At 43.4% G+C, this 19475-nt stretch overlaps 1 protein-coding gene across 1 annotated transcript in view; it reads right to left on the reverse strand.

Moving 5' to 3' along the window:
• Positions 1-19475, reverse strand: part of LOC141004499 (complement factor H-related protein 1-like) — a 34324-nt gene that overhangs the window by 12987 nt on the left and 1862 nt on the right. The window contains exon 4 of the mRNA XM_073476014.1: positions 19206-19376. Within this exon, the coding sequence (XP_073332115.1) occupies positions 19206-19376 (171 nt within the window). The remainder of the gene's footprint in view (positions 1-19205; positions 19377-19475) is intronic.

The following is a 19475-nucleotide window of genomic DNA, read 5'->3' on the forward strand; positions in this document are numbered from 1 at the left end:
CTAAATTTTGGTCGATGACCACTAGGTGGCGCTCTTTAAATTGAAGTATTTTATATCTCCACATTGGTTCGTCGGATTAACACAAAACTTGGTACACTGATTGCAAATGGCCTCCTGAGGACAACTGACGAAGGTGTTATTGATCTGACACTAGGTGGCGCTCTGGTGGCAGTTTCATTTTATATTTGGCACTGTGCCCACACCATAACACTTATGGATATGAAACTGATTGGGGTGGTATAGACTGGCATCTGTAACTCACACACCAAAAATGACCAGCAGGTGGCGCTCTTATCAACACAAAACGGTTTCTGGCTAATAACTCCCACATAATATGTCGCACAGTTTTAAACCTTATATCTACGGGTTCCCTTAATTCAGCTGAATTGTGTGCTGTAGGCGACGCCCACTTTCTCGCTACATTTCCATTTGCAATTTCGCAACATGTCGCAAACCTACTTTTTCGAACTCCTCACAGCCAATTTCACCCATTTGCACGCCACTTTGCACACAGCACCTGTGGACACTCCTGACGAAAAGTTATTAAAAGAATTGTGATAGTCTAAAGAACGACCAAAATATAAAACAACAATTTCCTGCACGTTGTGGTAAACCACACAGTCCTGCATATCTTGATGAAATACAGTCCGATTAACACAAAACTTTTTTGATTTGTCTTCCATGCCCACATGAGGGTTTGTGCCAAATTCGGTGCATATCCACCAATAGGTGGCGCTTTTATTGCTAAATGACGAAATGACAGCTTGACTGCCTTCACTTTCATTTCCTCAATGGAAGTTGTTGCAAGTAGAAGCCCCGACAGCAGCATGTCACGACAGCAGCATGTCACGACAGCAGCATGCCCCGACAGCAGCATGCCCCGACAGCAGCACGCCCGAGAGCAGCACGCCCTGACCCGCGTGGACTGCGAGGGCCCGTTCATCGCTGCTTGCAGCTTTAATTATTAGGGCCCGAGCAGGGAACCTGCGAGGTCCCTATTGTAATTGTAATGATTATTATTATTATTTATTATTTTTAGTTTTCCTTCGTCCCAAATGATCGCATTTTTCACTGCCTGAACGTGTATGAAAACGCGATTTTATTTGGCAAACACATTAGGCCTGGCGAAAAATTTTATAATCTGCTGTCGTTATGAATTTTCAGCACTAGGTGGCGCTATAATCAAGGAAAGTGCGTTTTGGCTAATAACTCCCACATACTTTGTCGCACATTCAAAAACCTTACATCCACGCGTTCAGTGAATTCTGCTGAATCTCCTGATATAGGCCACGCCCATTTCCGCCTACCGTTTTTTTTTGCTAGCTCGCGAAATGTCGCAAACCTACTTTTTCGAACTCCTCCCAGGCAATTTCACCGATTTGCACGAAACCTTGCACACAGCATCTGTGGACCCTTCTGACAAAAAGTTATTAAAAGAATTTTGGTACGCCAAAGAACACTCAAGTTATTAAATAACAACTTCCTGTGGATTCGGGTCACAACAGGAAGTGTTGCATATCTCCACATTGGTGTGTCTGAATGACGTGAAACTCAGGACACTACTTCCCCATGAGCCCCTAAGGCTCTGTGCAAAATCTTGGCCCATGACCACTAGGTGGCGCTATTTAAATTGAAGTATTTTATATCTCAACATCGGTTGGTCAGATTAACACAAAACTTAGTACACTGATTGCCAATGGCCTCCTGAGGACAACTCACGAAGGTGTTACCGATCTGACACAAGATGGCGCTCTGGTGGCAGTTTCATTTTATAATTGGCACTGTGCCCACACCATAACACCTATGGATATGAAACTGATTGGGGTGGTATAGACTGGCCCCTGTAACTCACACACCAAAAATGACCAGCAGGTGGCGCTATTATCAAGAAAAAACGTTTTTTGCTAATTACTCCCACATAATATGGTGGACATTGTTAAACATTATATCTATATCTTTCCTGAATACAGCCGAACCGTGTGATGTAGGCCACGCCCACGTTCGCACTGAATTTCCATTCGCAAATTCGCCAAATGTCGCAAACCTACTTTTTCGAACTCCTCCCAGGCTATTTTTCCAATTTGCACCAAACTTTGCACGCAGCATCTCTGGACCCTCCTGACAAAAAGTTATTAAAAGAAATGTGCTAGTCCACAGAACGGCCAAAATATAAAACAACAATTTCCTGCGCATTGTGGTCAAACAGACATTCTTGTGTATCTTGATGAAATACAGTCCGATGAACACAAAACTTTTGGCACTTGTGTTCCATGGCACGATGAGCATTTCTACAAAATTTCGTGCAAATCGACCAATAGGTGGCGCTTTTATTGCTAAATGACGAAATGACAGCTTGACTGCCTTCACTGTCATTTCCTCAATGGAAGTTGTTGCATGTAGAAGCCCCGACAGCAGCATGTCACGACAGCAGCTTGCCCCAACGGCAGCATGTCCCGACAGCAGCACGCCCGAGAGCAGCACGCCCCGACCCGCGTGGACTGCGAGGGCCCGTTCATCGCTGCTTGCAGCTTTAATTAGGGCCCGAGCAGGAAACCTGCGAGGTCCCTATTGTAATCGTAGTGATTATTATTCTTTGTTATTTGTTTTTCTTTGTCCAAAATGATCGCATTTTTCACTGCCTGAACATACCCCAAAACTCACCAAACTTGGAATATATGTCACACCTGGCGAAAAATTTTATAATCTGTTGTCGTTGTGAATTTCCACCACTAGGTGGCGCTATTATTAAGGAAAGTGCGTTTTGGCTAATAACTCCCACATACTTTGTCACACATTCAAAAACCTTATATCCACGCGTTCAGTGAATCTTGCTGAATCTCCTGATATAGGCCACGCCCATTTCCGCCTACCGTTTTTTTTCGCTAGCTCGCGAAATGTCGAAAACCTACTTTTTCGAACTCCTCCCAGGCAATTTCACCGATTTGCATGAAACTTTGCACACAGCATCTGTAGACGCTTCTGACAAAAAGTTATTAAAAGAATTTTGATACGCCAAAGAATACTCAAGTTATTAAATAACAACTTCCTGTGGATTCGGGTCAAAACAGGAAGTGTTGCATATCTCCACATTGGTGTGTCCAAATGATGTGAATCTCAGGATACTACTTCCCCATGAGCCTCTAAGGCTCTGTGCAAAATCTTGGCCCATGACCACTAGGTGGCGCTATTTAAATTGAAGTATTTTATATCTCGACATTGGTTGGTCGGATTAACACAAAACTTGGTACACTCATTGCCAATGGCCTCCTGAGGACAGCTGACAAAGGTGTTACCGATCTGACAATAGGTGGCGCTCTGGTGGCAGTTTCATTTTATAAGTGGCACTGTGCCCACACCATAACACTTATGGATATGAAACTGATTGGGGTGGTATAGACTGGCATCTGTAACTCACACACCAAAAATCACCAGCAGGTGGCGCTATTATCAACACAAAACCGTTTTTGGCTATCAGTTAAGACATGCGCGCACAATAACGGGGCAATGGGTCCAGCTAAGGAGCACGCCCCGACGGCAGCATGCCCCGACTTGCGTGGACTGCGAGGGCCCGTTCATCGCTGCTTGCAGCTTTAATTAGGGCCCGAGCAGGAAACCTGCGAGGTCCCTATTGTTTTTCTCGTGATTATTTTTATTATTTGTTTTTCTTTGTCCCAAATGATCGCATTTTTCACTGCCTGAACATACCCCAAAACTCACCAAACTTGGAATATAGATCAGACCTGGCGAAAAATTTTATAATCTGTTGTCATTGTGAATTTTCACCACTAGGTGGCGCTATAATCAAGGAAAGAGCGTTTTGGCTAATAACTCCCACATACTTTGTCGCACATTCAAAAACCTTATATCCACACGTTCAGTGAATTATGCTGAGTCTTCTGATATAGGCCACGCCCATTTCCGCCTACCGTTTTTTTTCGCTAGCTTGCGAAATGTAGAAAACCTACTTTTTCGAACTCCTCCCAGGCAATTTCACCAATTTGCACCAAACTTTGCACACAGCATCTGTGGACACTTCTGACAAAAAGTTATTAAAAGAATTTTGATACACCAAAGAATACTCAAGTTATTAAATAACAACTTCCTGTGGATTCGGGTCACAACAGGAAGTGTTGCATATCTCCACATTGGTGTGTCCGAATGACGTGAAACTCAGGATACTACTTCCCCATGAGCCCATAAGGCTCTGTGCAAAATCTTGGCCCATGACCACTAGGTGGCGCTATTTAAATTGAAGTATTTTATATCTCGACATTGGTTGGTTGGATTAACACAAAACTTGGTACACTCATTGCCAATGGCCTCCTGAGGACAGCTGACAAAGGGGTTACCGATCTGACACTAGGTGGCGCTCTGGTGGCAGTTTCTTTTTATATTTGGCACTGTGCCCACACCATAACACTTATGGATATGAAATTCATAGGGGTGATATAGACTGGCCCCTGTAACTCACACACCAAAAATGACCAGCAGGTGGCGCTATTATCAAGAAAAAACGTTTTTTGCTAATTACTCCCACATAATATGGTGCACATTGTTAAACATTATTTCTATATGTTCCCTGAATACAGCCGAACCGTGTGATGTAGGCCACGCCCACGTTCGCACTGAACTTCCATTTGCAAATTCGCCAAATGTCACAAACCTACATTTTCGAACTCCTCCCAGGCAATTTCTCCGATTTGCACCAAACTTTGCACGCAGCATCTGTGGACCCTCCTGACAAAAAGTTATTAAAAGAAATGTGCTAGTCCACAGAACGCCCAAAATATACAACAACAATTTCCTGCGCATTGTGGTCAAACAGACATTCTTGTGTATCTTGATGAAATACAGTCCGATGAACACAAAACTTTTGGCAATTGTGTTCCATGGCACGATGAGCATTTCTACAAAATTTCGTGCAAATCGACCAATAGGTGGCGCTTTTATTGCTAAATGACGAAATGACAGCGTCACTGCCTTCACTTTCATTTCCTCAATGGAAGTTGTTGCAAGTAGAAGCCCCGACAGCAGCATGTCACAACAGCAGCATGTAACGACGGCTGCATGCCGCGACAGCAGCACGCCCCGACCCGCGTGGACTGCGAGGGCCCGTTCATCGCTGCTTGCAGCTTTAATTAGGGCCCGAGCAGTGAAACTGCGAGGACCCTATTGTTTTTCTCGTGATTATTATTTGTTATTTTTCTTCTGACGAAATGATCGCATTTTTCACTGCCTGAACATACCCCAAAACTCACCAAACTTGGAATATAGATCAGACCTGGCGAAAAATTTTATAATCTGTTGTCGTTGTGAATTTTCACCACTAGGTGGCGCTACAATCAAGGAAAGTGCGTTTTGGCTAATAACTCCCACATACTTTGTCGCACATTCAAAAACCTTATATCCACGCGTTCAGTGAATTGTGCTGAATCTCTTGATATAGGCCACGCCCATTTCCGCCTACCGTTTTTTTCCGCTAGCTCGCAAAATGTCGAAAACCTACTTTTTCGAACTCCTCCCAGGCAATTTCACCGATTTGCACGAAACTTTGCACACAGCATCTGTGGACCCTTCTGACAAAAAGTTATTAAAAGAATTTTGCTATTCCAAACCATACTCAAGTTATTAAATAACAACTTCCTGTAGATTTGGGTCAAAACAGGAAGTGTTGCACAGCTCCACATTGGTGTGTCCAAATGACATGAAACTCAGGATACTACTTCCCCATGAGCCCCTAAGGCTCTGTGCAAAATCTTGGCCCATGACCACTAGGTGGCGCTATTTAAATTGAAGTATTTTATATCTCGACATTGGTTGGTCGGATTAACACGAAACTTGGTACACTGATTGCCACTGCCCTCCTGAGGAAAGCTGACAAAGGGGTTACCGATCTGACACTAGGTGGCGCTCTGGTGGCAGTTTCATTTTATAATTGGCACTGTGCCCACACCATAACACTTATGGACATGAAACTGATTGGGGTGGTATAGACTGGCATCTGTAACTCACACACCAAAAATCACCAGCAGGTGGCGCTATTATCAACACAAAACCGTTTTTGGCTATCAGTTGAGACATGCGCGCACAATAACGGGGCAATGGGTCCGGGTAAGGAGCTGGCCCCGACAGCAGCACGCCCCGACCCGCGTGGACTGCGAGGGCCCGTTCATCGCTGCTTGCAGCTTTAATTAGGGCCCGAGCAGGGAACCTGCGAGGTCCCTATTGTTTTTCGAATGATTATTATTATTATTATTATTATTATTATTGTTATTTTATTCCTTCGTCCAAAATGATCGCATTTTTCACTGCCTGAATGTGAATGAAAACTCGATTTTATTTGGCAAAGTCATTAGGCTTCGTGAAAAATTTTATAATCTGTTGTCGTTGTGAATTTCCACCACTACGTGGCGCTACAATCAAGAAAAGTGCGTTTTGCCTAATAACTCCCACATACTTTGTCGCACATTCAAAAACCTTATATCCACGCGTTCAGTGAATCTTGCTGAATCTCCTGATATAGGCCACGCCCATTTTTGCCTATCGTTTTTTTTCACTAGCTCGCGAAATGTCGCAAACCTACTTTTTCGAACTCCTCCCAGGCAATTTCACCAATTTGCTCCAAACTTTGCACGCAGCATCTGTGGACCCTCCTGACAAAAAGTTATTAAAAGAATTTTGATATTCCAAAGAATACTCAAGTTATTAAATAACAACTTCCTGCAGATTTCGTTCCAAACAGGAAGTGTTGCATATCTCCACATTGGTTTGTCCAAATGACGTCAAACTCAGGATCCTACTTCCTCATGAGGCCCTAAGGCTCTGTGCTAAATTTTGGTTGATGACCACTAGGTGGCGCTCTTTAAATTGAACTATTTTATATCTCGACATCGGTTGGTCGGATTAACACAAAACTTGGTACACTCATTGCCACTGCCCTCCTGAGGACAGCTGACAAAGGGGTTACCGATCTGACACTAGGTGGCGCATTGGTGGCAGTTTCTTTTTATATTTGGCACTGTGCCCACACCATAACACTTATGGATATGAAATTGACAGGGGTGGTATAGACCGACCCCTGTAACTCACACACCAAAAATGACCAGCAGGTGGCGCTATCATCAACACAAACCGTTTTTGCCTAATAACTCCCACATACTTTGTCACACATTCAAAAACCTTATATCCACGCGTTCAGTGAATCTTGCTGAATCTCCTGATATAGGCCACGCCCATTTGCGCCTAGCGTTTTTTTTCGCTAGCTCGCGAAATGTCGCAAACCTACTTTTTCGAACTCCTCCCAGGCAATTTCACCGATTTTCACCAAACTTTGCACACAGCATCAGTGGACCCTTCTGGCAAAAAGTTATTAAAAGAATTTTGATACCCCAAAGAATACTCAAGTTATTAAATAACAACTTCCTGTGATTTCGGGTCAAAACAGGAAGTGTTGCATATCTCCACATTGGTGTGTCCAAATGACATGAAACTCAGGACACTACTTCCCCATGAGCCCCTAAGGCTCTGTGCAAAATCTTGGCCCATGACCACTAGGTGGCGCTATTTAAATTGAAGTATTTTATATCTCGACATCGGTTGGTCGGATTAACACGAAACTTGGTACACTGATTGCCAATGGCCTCCTGGAAAGCTGACGAAGGTGTTACCGATCTGACACTAGGTGGCGCTCTGGTGGCAGTTTCATTTTATAATTGGCACTGTGCCCACACCATAACACTTATGGATATGAAACTGATTGGGGTGGTATAGACCGGCCCCTGTAACTCACACACCAAATATCACCAGCAGGTGGCGCTATTATCAACACAAAACCACTTTTTGGCTATCAATTAAGACATGCCCGCACAATAACGGGGCAATGGGTCCGGGTAAGGAGCACGCCCCGACAGCAGCACGGCCCGACCCGCGTGGCCTGCGAGGGCCCGTTCATCGCTGCTTGCAGCTTTAATTAGGGCCCGAGCAGGAAACCTGCGAGGTCCCTATTGTAATCGTAGTGATTATTATTAGGGCCCGAGCAGTGAAACTGCGAGGACCCTATTGTAATTGTAATGATTATTATTTTTTTTTTTTTCCTGCCAAAATGATCGCATTTTTCACTGCCTGAACATACCCCAAAACTCACCAAACTTGGAATATAGATCAGACCTGGCGAAAAATTTTATAATCTGTTGTCGTTGTGAATTTTCACCACTAGGTGGCGCTACAATCAAGGAAAGTGCGTTTTGGCTAATAACTCCCACATACTTTGTCGCACATTCAAAAACCTTATATCCACGCGTTCAGTGAATTGTGCTGAATCTCCTGATATAGGCCACGCCCATTTCCGCCTACCGTTTTTTTTCGTTAGCTCGCGAAATGTCAAAAACCTACTTTTTCGAACTCCTCCCAGGCAATTTCACCGATTTGCCCCAAACTTTGCACACAGCATCTGTGGACCCTTCTGACAAAAAGTTATTAAAAGAATTTTGATATTCCAAAGAATACTCAAGTTATTAAATAACAACTTCCTGTGGAATCGGGTCACAACAGGAAGTGTTGCATATCTCCACATTGGTGCGTCCAAATGACGTGAAACTCAGGATACTACTTGCGCATGAGCCCCAAAGGCTCTGTGCGAAATATTGGCCGACGACCACTAGGTGGCGCTATTTAAATTGAAGTATTTTATATCTCAACATCGGTTGGTCGGATGAACACAAAACTTGGTACACTCATTGCCACTGCCCTCCTGAGGATAGCTGACAAAGGGGTTACCGATCTGACACTAGGTGGCGCTCTGGTGGCAGTTTCATTTTATATTTGGCACTGTGCCCACACCATAACACTTATGGATATGAAATTCATAGGGGTGGTATAGACTGGCCCCTGTAACTCACACACCAAAAATCACCAGCAGGTGGCGCTATTATCAAGAAAAAACGTTTTTTGCTAATTACTCCCACATAATATGGTGCACATCGTTAAACATTATATCTATATGTTCCCTGAATACAGCCGAACAGTGTGATGTAGGCCACGCCCACGTTCGCACTGAATTTCCATTCGCAAATTCGCCAAATGTCGCAAACCTACTTTTTCGAACTCTTCCCAGGCAATTTTTCCAATTTGCACCAAACTTTGCACACAGCATCTGTGGACTCTCCTGACAAAAAGTTATTAAAAGAATTGTGATAGCCTAAAGAACGACCAAAATATAAAACAACAATTTCCTGCACGTTGTGGTAAACCACACAGTCTTGCGTATCTTGATGAAATACAGTCCGATTAACACAAAACGTTTCCCAGTTGTGTTCCATGGCAAGATGAGCATTTCTACAAAATTTCGTGCAAATCGACCAATAGGTGGCGCTTTTATTGCTAAATGACGAAACAGCAGCTTCACTGCCTTCAGTTCTGTTTCCTCTACGGAAGTTGTTGCATGAACAAGCCTCGACAGCAGCATGCCCGGACAGCAGCATGTAACGACAGCAGCATGACCCGACAGCAGCATGTCCCGACGGCAGCACGCCCCGACGCGCGTGGACTGCGAGGGCCCGTTCATCGCTGCTTGCAGCTTTAATTTTTTTTATTATTTGTTTTTCTTTGTCCCAAATGATCGCATTTTTCACTGCCTGAACATACCCCAAAACTCACCAAACTTGGAATATAGATCAGACCTGGCGAAAAATTTTATAATCTGTTGTCATTGTGAATTTTCACCACTAGGTGGCGCTATAATCAAGGAAAGAGCGTTTTGGCTAATAACTCCCACATACTTTGTCGCACATTCAAAAACCTTATATCCACACGTTCAGTGAATTGTGCTGAGTCTTCTGATGTAGGCCACGCCCATTTCCGCCTACCGTTTTTTTTCGCTAGCTTGCGAAATGTAGAAAACCTACTTTTTCGAACTCCTCCCAGGCAATTTCACCAATTTGCTCCAAACTTTGCACACAGCATCTGTGGACACTTCTGACAAAAAGTTATTAAAAGAATTTTGATACACCAAAGAATACTCAAGTTATTAAATAACAACTTCCTGTGGATTTGGGTCACAACAGGAAGTGTTGCACATCTCCACATTGGTGTGTCCGAATGACATAAAACTCAAGATACTACTTCCCCATGAGCCCCTAAGGCTCTGTGCAAAATCTTGGCCCATGACCACTAGGTGGCGCTATTTAAAATGAAGTATTTTATATCTCCACATCGGTTGGTGGGATTAACACAAAACTTGGTACACTCATTGCCACTGCCCTCCTGAGGATAGCTGACAAAAGGGTTACCGATCTGACACTAGGTGGCGCTCTGGTGGCAGTTTCATTTTATATTTGGCACTGTGCCCACACCATAACACTTATGGATATGAAATTCATAGGGGTGGTATAGACTGGCCCCTGTAACTCACACACCAAAAATGACCAGCAGGTGGCGCTATTATCAAGAAAAAACGTTTTTTGCTAATTACTCCCACATAATATGGTGCACATCGTTAAACATTATATCTATATGTTCCCTGAATACAGCCGAACCGTGTGATGTAGGCCACGCCCACGTTCGCACTGAATTTCCATTCGCAAATTCGCCAAATGTCGCAAACCTACTTTTTCGAACTCCTCCCAGGCAATTTTTCCGATTTGCACCAAACTTTGCACGCAGCATCTGTGGACTCTCCTGACAAAAAGTTATTAAAAGAATTGTGATAGCCTAAAGAACGACCAAAATATAAAACAACAATTTCCTGCACGTTGTGGTAAACCACACAGTCTTGCATATCTTGATGAAATACAGTCCGATTAACACAAAACTTTTTTGATTTGTCTTCCATGCCCACATGAGGGTTTGTGCCAAATTCGGTGCATATCCACCAATAGGTGGCGCTTTTATTGCTAAATGACGAAATGACAGCTTGACTGCCTTCACTTTCATTTCCTCAATGGAAGTTGTTGCAAGTAGAAGCCCCGACAGCAGCATGTCACGACAGCAGCACGCCCCGACAGCAGCGCGCCCCGACAGCAGCGCGCCCCGACAGCAGCACGCCCGACAGCAGCACGCCCCGACGCGCGTGGACTGCGAGGGCCCGTTCATCGCTGCTTGCAGCTTTAATTAGGGCCCGAGCAGGAAACCTGCGAGGTCCCTATTGTAATCGTAGCGATTCTTATTATTATTATTATTATTATTATTATTATTTTTCTGCCAAAATGATCGCATTTTTCACTGCCTGAACATACCCCAAAAGTCATCAAACTTGGAATATATGTCATACCTGGCGAAAAATTTTATAATCTGTTGTCATTGTGAATTTTCAGCACTAGGTGGCGCTATAATCAAGGAAAGGGTGTTTTGGCTAATAACTCCCACATACTTTGTCGCACATTCAAAAACCTTATATCCACGCGTTCAGTGAATCTTGCTGAATCTCCTGATATAGGCCACGCCCATTTCCGCCTACCGTTTTTTTTCGCTAGCTCGCAAAATGTCAAAAACCTACTTTTTTGAACTCCTCCCGGGCAATTTCACCGATTTGCACCAAACTTTGCACACAGCATCTGTGGACCCTTCTGACAAAAAGTTATTAAAAGAATTTTTATAGGCCAAAGAATACTCAAGTTATTAAATAACAACTTCCTGTGGATTCGGGTCACAACAGGAAGTGTTGCATATCTCCACATTGGTGTGTCCAAATGACGTGAAACTCAGGATACTACTTCCCCATGAGCCCCTAAGGCTCTGTGCAAAATCTTGGCCCATCACCACTAGGTGGCGCTATTTAAATTGAAGTATTTTATATCTCGACATTGGTTGGTCGGATTAACACGAAACGTGGTACACTGATTGCCAATGGCCTCCTGAGGACAACTGACGAAGGTGTTACCGATCTGACACTAGGTGGCGCTCTGGTGGCAGTTTCATTTTATAATTGCCACTGTGCCCACACCATAACACTTATGGACATGAAACTGATTGGGGTGGTATAGACTGGCATCTGTAACTCACACACCAAAAATCACCAGCAGGCGGCGCTATTATTAACACAAAACCGTTTTTGGCTATCAGTTAAGACATGCGCGCACAATAACGGGGCAATGGGTCCGAATAAGGAGCACGCCCCGACGGCAGCACGCCCCGACCCGCGTGGACTGCGAGGGCCCGTTCATCGCTGCTTGCAGCTTTAATTATTATTATTTTTCGGCCAAAATGATCGCATTTTTCACTGCCTGAACATACCCCAAAAGTCACCAAACTTGGAATATAGATCAAACCTGGCGAAAAATTTTATAATCTGTTGTCGTTGTGGATTTTCACCGCTAGGTGGCGCTGTAATAAGGAAAGTGCGTTTTGGCTAATAACTCCCACATACTTTGTCGCACATTCAAAAACGTTGTATCCACGCGTTCAGTGAATTGCGCTGAATCTCCTGATATAGGCCACGCCCATTTCCGCCTACCGTTTTTATGCTAGCTCGCGAAATGTCGAAAACCTACTTTTTCGAACTCCTCACAGGCAATTTCACCAATTTGCACCAAACTTTGCACACATCATCTGTGGACCCTCCTGACAAAAAGTTATTAAAAGAATTTTGATATTCCAAAAAATACTCAAGTTATTAAATAACAACTTCCTGCAGATTTCGTTCCAAACAGGAAGTGTTGCATATCTCCACATTGGTTTGTCCAAATGACGTCAAACTCAGGATCCTACTTCCTCATGATGCTCTAAGGCTCTGTGCTAAATTTTGGCCGATGACCACTAGGTGGCGCTCTTTAAATTGAAGTATTTAATATCTCGACATCGGTTGGTCGGATTAACACAAAACTTGGTACACTCATTGCCAATGGCCTCCTGAGGACAGGTGACAAAGGGGTTACCGATATGACACTAGGTGGCGCTCTGGTGGCAGTTTCATTTTAGATTTGCCACTGTGCCCACACCATAACACTTATGGATATGAAATTCATAGGGATGGTATAGACCGGCCCCTGTAACTCACACACCAAAAATGACCAGTAGGTGGCGCTATTATCAAGAAAAAACGTTTTTTGCTAATTACTCCCACATAATATGGTGCACATTGTTAAACCTTATATCTACGTGTTCCCTGAATACAGCCGAACAGTGTGATGTAGGCCACGCCCACGTTCGCACTGAATTTCCATTTGCAAATTCGCCAAATGTCGCAAACCTACTTTTTCGAACTCCTCCCAGGCAGTTTTTCCAATTTGCACCAAACTTTGCACGCAGCATCTTTGGACCCTCCTGACAAAAAGTTATTAAAAGAAATGTGCTAGTCCACAGAACGGCCAAAATATAAAACAACAATTTCCTGCGCATTGTGGTCAAACAGACATTCTTGTGTATCTTGATGAAATACAGTCCGATGAACACAAAACTTTTGGCAATTGTGTTCCATGGCATGATGAGCATTTCTACAAAATTTCGTGCAAATCGACCAATAGGTGGCGCTTTGATTGCTAAATGACGAAATGACAGCTTCACTGCCTTCACTTTCATTTCCTCAATGGAAGTTGTTGCAAGTACAAGCCCCGACAGCAGCATGTAACGACGGCAGCATGTAACGACGGCAGCATGCCGCGACCCGCGTGGACTGCGAGGGCCCGTTCATCGCTGCTTGCAGCTTTAATTTTTAGTTTTTTTTCTTTGTCCAAAATGATCGCATTTTTCACTGCCTGAATGTGAATGAAAAGTCAATTTTATTTGGCAAACACATTAGGCTTGGCGAAAAATTTTATAATCTGTTGTCGTTGTGATTTTTCACCACTTGGTGGCGCTACAATCAAGGAAAGTGCGTTTTGGCTAATAACTCCCACATACTTTGTCGCACATTCAAAAACCTTATATCCACGCGTTCAGTGAATCGGGCTGAATCTCTTGATATAGGCCACGCCCATTTCCGCCTACGGTTTTTTATGCTAGCTCGCAAAATGTCGCAAACCTACTTTTTCGAACTCCTCCCAGGCAATTTCACCGATTTGCACGAAACTTTGCACACAGCATCAGGGGACCCTCATGACAAAAAGTTATTAAAAGAATTTTGGAATTCCAAACAATACTCAAGTTACTAAATAACAACTTCCTATAAAATCGGGTCAAAACAGGAAGTGTTGCATATCGTCACATTGCCTTGTCGAAATGACATGAAACTGAGGATACCACTTTCCCATGAGCCCATAAGGCTCTGTGCGAAATTGTGGTGGACGACCACTAGGTGGCGCTCTTTAAATTGAAGTATTTTATATCTCGACATTGGTGGGTCGGATTAACACAAAACTTGGTACAATTCTTGCCACTGCCCTTCTGAGGACAGCTGACGAAGGTGTTATTGATCTGACACTAGGTGGCGCTCTGGTGGCAGTTTATTTTTAGATTTGGTACTGTGCCCACACCATAACACTTATGGATATGAAATTCATAGGGGTGGTAAAGACTGGCCCCTGTAACTCACACACCAAAGATGACCAACAGGTGGCGCTATTAGCAACACAAAGCAGTTTTTGACCAATAACTCCCACATAATTTGTCAGACATTGTTAAACCTTATATCTACGTGTTCCCTGAATTCAGCTGAATTCTATGATGTAGGCCACGCTCACGTTTGCGCTAAATTTCCATTCGCAAATGCGCAAAATGTCACAAACCTACATTTTCGAACTCCTCCCAGACAATTTCACCGATTTTCACCAAACTTTGCACACAGCATCAGTGGACCCTCCTGACAAAAAGTTATTCAAAGAATTTTGATATTCCAAAGAATACTCAAGTTATTAAATAACAACTTCCTGTAGATTACAGTCAAAAGAGGAAGTGTTGCATATATCCACATTGGTGTGTCCAAATGACGTGAAACTCAGGACAGTACTTCCCCATGAGCCCCTAAGACTCTGTGCAAAATCTTGGCCCATGACCACTAGGTGGCGCTATTTAAATTGAAGTATTTTATATCTCGACATTGGTTGGTCGGATTAACACAAAACTTGGTACACTGATTGCCAATGGCCTCCTGAGGACAGCTGACGAAGGTGTTACCGATCTGACAATAGGTGGCGCTCTGGTGGCAATTTCATTTTATAATTGGCACTGTGCCCACACCATAACACTTATGGATATGCAACTGATTGGGGTGGTATAGACTGGCATCTGTAACTCACACACCAAAAATCACCAGCAGGTGGCGCTATTATCAACACAATACCGTTTTTGGCTATCAGTTAAGACATGCGCGCACAATAACGGGGCAATGGGTCCGGGTAAGGAGCACGCCCCGACGGCAGCACGCCCCGACCCGCGTGGCCTGCGAGGGCCCGTTCATCGCTGCTTGCAGCTTTAATTAGGGCCCGAGCAGGGAACCTGCGAGGTCCCTATTGTAATTGTAGTGATTATTATTTTTTTTTTTTTTTTTTTTCTTCTGACGAAATGATCGCATTTTTCAATGCCTGAACATACCCCAAAACTCATCAAACTTGGAATATAGATCAGACCTGGCGAAAAATTTTATAATCTGTTGTCATTGTGAATTTTCAGCACTAGGTGGCGCTATAATCAAGGAAAGTGTGTTTTGGCTAATAACTCCCACATACTTTGTCGCACATTCAAAAACCTTATATCCACGCGTTCAGTGAATCTTGCTGAATCTCATGATATAGGCCACGCCCATTTCCGCCTACCGTTTTTTTTCGCTAGCTTGCGAAATGTCGAAAACCTACTTTTTCGAACTCCTCCCAGGCAATTTCACCGATTTGCACCAAACTTTGCACACAGCATCTGTGGACCCTCCTGACAAAAAGTTATTAAAAGAATTTTGCTATTCCAAACAATACTCAAGTTATTAAATAACAACTTCCTGTGGATTCGGGTCACAACAGGAAGTGTTGCATATCTCCACATTGGTGTGTCCAAATGACGTGAAACTCAGGATACTACTTCCCCATGAGCCCCTAAGGCTCTGTGCCAAATGTTGGCCCATGACCACTAGGTGGCGCTATTTAAATTGAAGTATTTTATATCTCGACATCGGTTGGTCAGATTAACACAAAACTTGGTACACTCATTGCCAATGGCCTCCTGAGGACAACTGACGAAGGTGTTACTGATCTGACACTAGGTGGCGCTCTGGTGGCAGTTTAATTTTATAATTGGCACTGTGCCCACACCATAACACTTATGGATATGAAACTGATTGGGGTGGTATAGACTGGCATCTGTAACTCACACACCAAAAATCACCAGCAGGTGGCGCTATTATCAAGAAAAAATGTTTTTTGCTAATTACTCCCACATAATATGGTGCACATCGTTAAACATTATATCTATATGTTCCCTGAATACAGCCGAACCGTGTGATGTAGGCCACGCCCACCTTCGCACTGAATTTCCATTCACAAATTCGCCAAATGTCGCAAACCTACTTTTTCGAACTCCTCCCAGGCAATTTTTCCAATTTGCACCAAACTTTGCACACAGCATCTGTGGAGTCTCCTGACAAAAAGTTATTAAAAGAATTGTGATAGTCTAAAGTACGGCCAAAATATAAAACAACAATTTCCTGCACGTTGTGGTAAACCACACAGTCTTGCATATCTTGATGAAATACAGTCCGATTAACACAAAACTTTTTTGATTTGTCTTCCATGCCCACATGAGGGTTCGTGCCAAATTCGGTGCATATCCACCAATAGGTGGCGCTTTTATTGCTAAATGACGAAATGACAGCTTGACTGCCTTCACTTTCATTTCCTCAATGGAAGTTGTTGCATGTAGAAGCCCCGACAGCAGCATGTCACGACAGCAGCTTGCCCCAACGGCAGCATGTCCCGACAGCAGCACGCCCGACAGCAGCACGCCCGACAGCAGCACGCCCCGACTTGCGTGGACTGCGAGGGCCCGTTCATCGCTGCTTGCAGCTTTAATTATTATTATTATTATTATTTTTCGGCCAAAATGATCGCATTTTTCACTGCCTGAACATACCCCAAAAGTCACCAAACTTGGAATATATATCAAACCTGGCGAAAATTTATAATCTGTTGTCGTTGTGGATTTTCACCGCTAGGTGGCGCTGTAATAAGGAAAGTGCGTTTTGGCTAATAACTCCCACATACTTTGTCGCACATTCAAAAACGTTGTATCCACGCGTTCAGTGAATTGTGCTGAATCTCCTGATATAGGCCACGCCCATTTCCGCCTACCGTTTTTATGCTAGCTCGCGAAATGTCGAAAACCTACTTTTTCGAACTCCTCCCAGGCAATTTCACCAATTTGCACCAAACTTTGCACACATCATCTGTGGACCCTCCTGACAAAAAGTTATTAAAAGAATTTTGATATTCCAAAAAATACTCAAGTTATTAAATAACAACTTCCTGCAGATTTCGTTCCAAACAGGAAGTGTTGCATATCTCCACATTGGTTTGTCCAAATGACGTCAAACTCAGGATCCTACTTCCTCATGATGCTCTAAGGCTCTGTGCTAAATTTTGGCCGATGACCACTAGGTGGCGCTCTTTAAATTGAAGTATTTAATATCTCGACATCGGTTGGTCGGATTAACACAAAACTTGGTACACTCATTGCCAATGGCCTCCTGAGGACAGGTGACAAAGGGGTTACCGATATGACACTAGGTGGCGCTCTGGTGGCAGTTTCATTTTAGATTTGCCACTGTGCCCACACCATAACACTTATGGATATGAAATTCATAGGGATGGTATAGACCGGCCCCTGTAACTCACACACCAAAAATGACCAGCAGGTGGCGCTATTATCAAGAAAAAACGTTTTTTGCTAATTACTCCCACATAATATGGTGCACATTGTTAAACCTTATATCTACGTGTTCCCTGAATACAGCCGAACAGTGTGATGTAGGCCACGCCCACGTTCGCACTGAATTTCCATTTGCAAATTCGCCAAATGTCGCAAACCTACTTTTTCGAACTCCTCCCAGGCAGTTTTTCCAATTTGCACCAAACTTTGCACGCAGCATCTTTGGACCCTCCTGACAAAAAGTTATTAAAAGAAATGTGCTAGTCCACAGAACGGCCAAAATATAAAACAACAATTTCCTGCGCATTGTGGTCAAACAGACATTCTTGTGTATCTTGATGAAATACAGTCCGATGAACACAAAACTTTTGGCAATTGTGTTCCATGGCATGATGAGCATTTCTACAAAATTTCGTGCAAATCGACCAATAGGTGGCGCTTTGATTGCTAAATGACGAAATGACAGCTTCACTGCCTTCACTTTCATTTCCTCAATGGAAGTTGTTGCAAGTACAAGCCCCGACAGCAGCATGTCACAACAGCAGCATGTAACGACGGCAGCATGTAACGACGGCAGCATGCCGCGACCCGCGTGGACTGCGAGGGCCCGTTCATCGCTGCTTGCAGCTTTAATTGTTTTTGTATCTCCACTTGGGGCTGAGAATATTTGCATTTGGGATATCCTCTCTTTCACAAGTTATTTCTAAAAACAAATGCAGTTATTTATTTACTATTTTATGCAGAGAGTATGGGCTTGTTATCTATCGATCTATCGTGTGACTTCAGTGGTAGTAGTAGCATTACTTAAAGGTAGAACTGGAGACTAAAACCACGCTTGTAAAAAGAAGCACAGAAAGGCTTCAGAAGTAGACTTCCTAGAGAAACTAGCTGGACACACTGGATGCCTGTGTACTGCATGGCGGCTGTGTAAGAGTGCACAGGAAAAAAAAAACTGCCCTTCACCTATTGTGTGTATTGTCTTCATGTCTGTGACATATTCTACACATACAGACATTAAAACTGTAGTAAGATGCTGGTATGATGTCCACATGACTGTCTACAGGTCGTTTTCAGCTCTATTTTTGCTGAGAACTGTGTGTACGTGTAAAATGTAAAAAGATTATGAAAAATGCTCATTGCAGTTTCCTAGAGTCTTCAGCTTCTTTTGTCCAACCAACAGTCCAAAACCCAAAGATTCTACATTTACTGTCAGAAATGAGGACAAAATCAGCAACTCCTCACATTTAACAAACTGGAACTCTTTTTCAGTGGCTGTATATAATGGAAATGAAGTTCCTGGGACTTTTTGGTCAAAAACATTTTGATCCTAACGGGACAAAAATCTCCTCACCCAATTTCACAAAATGAAATAATAAAAAAAAAAACCCATTAATGTCATAAACACAAGATTAACTTCACAATACCTTGACAAAGTGGTTTTGGTCTCCATCCATCTCTGGTGCATGTGGCCAGGTTGGTGCCATCCTTACTCCGGTAGCCTGACCTACAAGTATATCTTGCGGTACCATTCAGTGTTAGTCGTTGCACATTCCAATTATCCACAAGAGGGTCTCGTTGAACACTGCACGTAACCTCTAGAATGAGAGAAAGACTTGTGCCTTTTAAGCTAATTGAGAATAATCATCATCATCGTCACAGTAGAGAAGATCTTGTAATCTGTCTCTGGTACTAAA

This window comes from Pagrus major, chromosome 11, assembly GCF_040436345.1.
Source record: "Pagrus major chromosome 11, Pma_NU_1.0".
Taxonomy (NCBI): Eukaryota; Metazoa; Chordata; class Actinopteri; order Spariformes; family Sparidae; genus Pagrus; species Pagrus major.